The 3,838-nt window shown below is 64.4% G+C and overlaps 1 protein-coding gene across 1 annotated transcript; it reads left to right on the top strand.

Annotated features, from left to right (window-relative positions):
- On the top strand, positions 1-1,866 carry RPS15 (ribosomal protein S15). Its single transcript, XM_037386539.1, has 4 exons — positions 1-123; positions 440-525; positions 729-963; positions 1,702-1,866. The coding sequence occupies exons 1-4, from the start codon at positions 121-123 to the stop codon at positions 1,813-1,815; spliced, it is 438 nt and encodes a 145-aa protein (XP_037242436.1). The 5' UTR covers positions 1-120; the 3' UTR covers positions 1,816-1,866.
- Positions 1,867-3,838: the final 1,972 nt, after the last annotated feature.

A 3,838-nucleotide genomic window follows, 5' to 3' on the forward strand; every position in this document is an offset into this window, starting at 1 on the left:
GGAAGCGCTGCCCGAGGCTGCAGGGGGCGGGGCTTCTCGCTACTTCCGCCCCATCGTCGCTCTCGCGAGATCCGCCTCTTCCGGCCCAAGCACGGTCCTTTCCGAGGAGACCCGGCCAAGATGGTGAGTGCGGGCGGCGGGGCCGGCGGCTCCCATCCGGCTCCATCCGCCGCGGCGGCGGCTGCCCGGGGCCGGGGGCGCTGCTGCCACCGCGGTCCGGCCCAGCCGCTTCCGTGGGGCCCGGGATCTGGCCTCCTCGGGGCCCTGCCGCGGCGATGGCCGCCCGGGCCGGGCTAGGCCGCACCGCGGCAGGAGTCGGGGCCCGCGGGCTGGGCCTGGCAGTGGAAAAGAGCGGTGGAGGGCGGGGGGGGGGGGGACTCGGTGCCCGCGGCCTCCCCGGGGGTGGGCGGCGCTGACCCCCGCTCCTTCCCGGCTGCAGGCGGAGGTGGAGCAGAAGAAGAAACGAACCTTCCGGAAATTCACCTATAGGGGAGTGGACCTAGACCAGCTCCTCGACATGTCCTAGTAAGCGCTGCTTCTACGGGGGGGCGCGGGCCCGGCTCCCTTGGCCCCCTCCGGGGGCTCACCGCGGCCCTGGCGGATCACCGGGGCTCTGGGAGCTTGCGCGGCGGTTCGAAGGCCCTGAGCGGGTAACGCAGCCAGCGCGGGGTCCCCGCGCAGCTCCCCCGGGCTGTGCTGCAGGCTCAGGCTCTCTCCGTCCCTTCCAGCGAGCAGCTGATGCAGCTGTACAGCGCCCGTCAGCGCCGGCGGCTCAACCGCGGGCTGCGCCGTAAGCAGCACTCCCTGCTGAAGCGCCTGCGGAAAGCCAAGAAGGAGGCGCCCCCCATGGAGAAGCCAGAGGTGGTGAAGACCCACTTGAGGGACATGATCATCCTCCCCGAGATGGTGGGCAGCATGGTGGGCGTCTACAACGGCAAAACGTTCAACCAGGTGGAGATCAAGGTGAGGCGACCTCCAGTGTCCTCACTGCTGGTCCGAGCTGACCATCCTGAGTGCGTCTGCGTTCACTTTTTTTAATACTTTGCGTGAAAAAACTCCTGCCCTGCGTTTGAGTGGGATGTTGAGACTCCTGCCTGGAGCAGAGCTGGCCTGGAGAGACACCTGAAAGCTCGCATAAGTGTCAGGAGGCCTCACGGGGCTTCAGTGCATCTTTGAAATAACGAAATAATGTGGCTGTTGCCAGCTCAGGTGGGGCAGGGACACGCGCAGCCAGCACTCAGCCCTGGCGCCCTGCCCACCAGCACTGGTTTTGTGTGAAACAGATCCATGAGGTTTCCTTGGGACTGGAATAACCTGCGGGGTCGTGTAACCTGATATAGCTGGTGGGATTAAATGGCGTTTTCTGCTCATAGCTGGCATTAAATCCAGCCCGAAAGCACACCAGAAAGGCTGGGGTGTCCTTCTCCCGGGAGGCACGGGGCTGGCTGGGGGCTCTTGAGGGGCAAGAGGGAGCCCCGCATCCCACTGACCCCCCTGGTTCCGTGTGAAGCCAGCAGCAGCCGTTGCCCACAAGCCCTGGGCACCACCAGAGGAGCCTGGGCACAGCAGTGGTGCCAGGACAGCCGGGGCTCCTGCCAGCGCAAGGCTGTGGGCTGTAACTGCCCCTGACCCTGCGTGGTGGATTGGGCTGTGCCCCCCACCTGGCTCACTGCCTCCAGCACAAGTCTCTTTCTCTTCCAGCCCGAAATGATTGGTCACTACCTGGGGGAATTCTCCATCACCTACAAGCCGGTGAAGCATGGCCGGCCTGGTATCGGAGCCACACACTCATCCAGGTTCATTCCTCTGAAGTAACCGAGCGCTGTGGGGAGCCTTTTCCACGTGTAAATAAAGAAAATTGTCCCAGCTGTGTCTCGCGGTTCACAGGGCTGTGGGCTTGCGGCGGGGTGGGCCAGGGCACAGCTGAGCAGTTCCTCATTCTGTCATGATCTCATATTTTCCTGAAGATTTCTGGGGGGGGGGTTGGGTGCTCAGCACGTGTAGGAAATGCTTCAAGTGGGTGACTGGAATCCCTTGCCCATTGCTGCATGGGGGGAGCGGCGCTTCCATTGATTTAATTTTTTTGTGGTGTTTCAAGCACTGCTCAGCTCTCCCCAGGAAGCACGTGCTGCATGATGTACCATGGAAGTAAAGTGAATTGAGGGGTGGGTTCTGGGGGCTTTGGAACTGGCTGCCAAGGATGCAGAGATCCCAAAATTATTTTCTCATCTGAAATGTGGGATTCTAGTTTTAAATGTTTGGTGTCTGATGGGTCAGAGCAGTGGGGGATTGCTTGGCCTGAGGGAGGAAAGTTTTTCCATGGCTCCTGGGGAGAAGCTGCTCTTAAGGACAAAGTGGTGGACCCTGGCCAGATGATCCCGGCTGGATGGTCCAGTCTGTCCCAGCAGCTGCCCCAGGGCCTGGGCCAAGCGGGAGGAAACACTGCTGGGAGCTGTGGTGAGTGCCAAGGGGACAGGGACGGCGGTGTGAGGTATAGCCATGTCCCCAGCCCCTGGCCCGGTGAGGAGTGTTGGTATGGCCCTGTGGCACGCAGCCGTCACTGTCCCTGCTGTTGCTGGCACACTTGGCTCTGCTTTCCCTCCCCAGTGGCCTCAGTGCGACAGCAGTGCTCACCCTGCCCAGCATGTCCCCAGTGCCACAGTGATGGGCACTGGCATGAGCTGTGCTGGGAAAACCTGCTAACCTTCAGGTGGGCAGTGACACAGGCGCGTGGCCAGAGGTGGTGACAAATGTGCCAGTGGCCTCATCCTGGTTTTACCGGGACTGAACAGCCGTGCCTTTGTCCTGCGAGGCCTTGGCATGAGGAACCACTGCGCTTGGCACTGGCACTGGGCACTGGCTGCATCTGCCCAGGGACAGCGGGGGCTGTGCCAGGGGCTCAGCGGCTGGCTTTGGCTCATCTCTGTCCCTGCAGTTGGCGGGTGACTTTGGCTCGTCCTTGTGGGGTCTTGGGGGCTGGCGCCAGCCCTTCCCACTGATGCTGGGGCCATTTGTCCTTTAGGGAAGGGCTCATGTCACCAGGCTCTGCATCCCTTTTGTTCAAGCAATGTCACCTTGACCATCCTCGGGCAGCTCCCGCTGGTCGGGGGGGGACGAGGCTGGGGTCCCTCCGTCAGGTCGAAGACAGATGCCCACCTCAGCCCTGTCCTGTGTCCCTGGGGAGCTGCTGGGAAGGCCGGGACACCTCAGCCAGGAGGTGGGTGACAGTGGCCTTGGAGTGTACGTGGCAAAGGTCACAGCTGGGGGGAGGGGGGGGAAGGTTTGGCCCCGGGATAGGGGTACAGGGCAGATCCTGCAGCCCCTGGTGCTTTGGGGGGACTGGAAAAGGGGGGAGGTGGGGCTGGAGAGCTGTGGGGCCTTCACCTCCCCCAGCCCTGCTACCAGCACGGGGGGTGCGTAAGGGCTCCATCTCCCCCAGCCCCAGTACCGGCCCAGGGGGCTCCATCTCCCCCAGCTCCGGTACCAGCCTGGGGGGGGCTCCATCTCCCCTGGTACTAGCCCAGGGGGGGCACGGGGGCTTCATCTCCCCCAGCCCCAGTACCGGCCCAGGGGGGTCCATCTCCCCCAGCTCCGGTACCAGCCTGGGGGGGCTCCATCTCCCCTGGTACCGGCCCAGGCGGGGCACGGGGGCTCCATCTCCCCCAGCACCAGTACTGGCCCGGGAGGCTCCATCTCCCCCAGCCCCGGTATCGGCCCGGGGGGGCTCGGGGGCTCCATCTCCCCTCGTACCGGCCCGGGGGGGCACAGGGGCTTCATCTCCCCCGGTACCGGCGCGGGGGCTCCCGCCCTCTGACGGCGGCGGCGCCGCTGGAAAATC

This window comes from Falco rusticolus, chromosome 4, assembly GCF_015220075.1.
Source record: "Falco rusticolus isolate bFalRus1 chromosome 4, bFalRus1.pri, whole genome shotgun sequence".
NCBI lineage: Eukaryota > Metazoa > Chordata > Aves > Falconiformes > Falconidae > Falco > Falco rusticolus.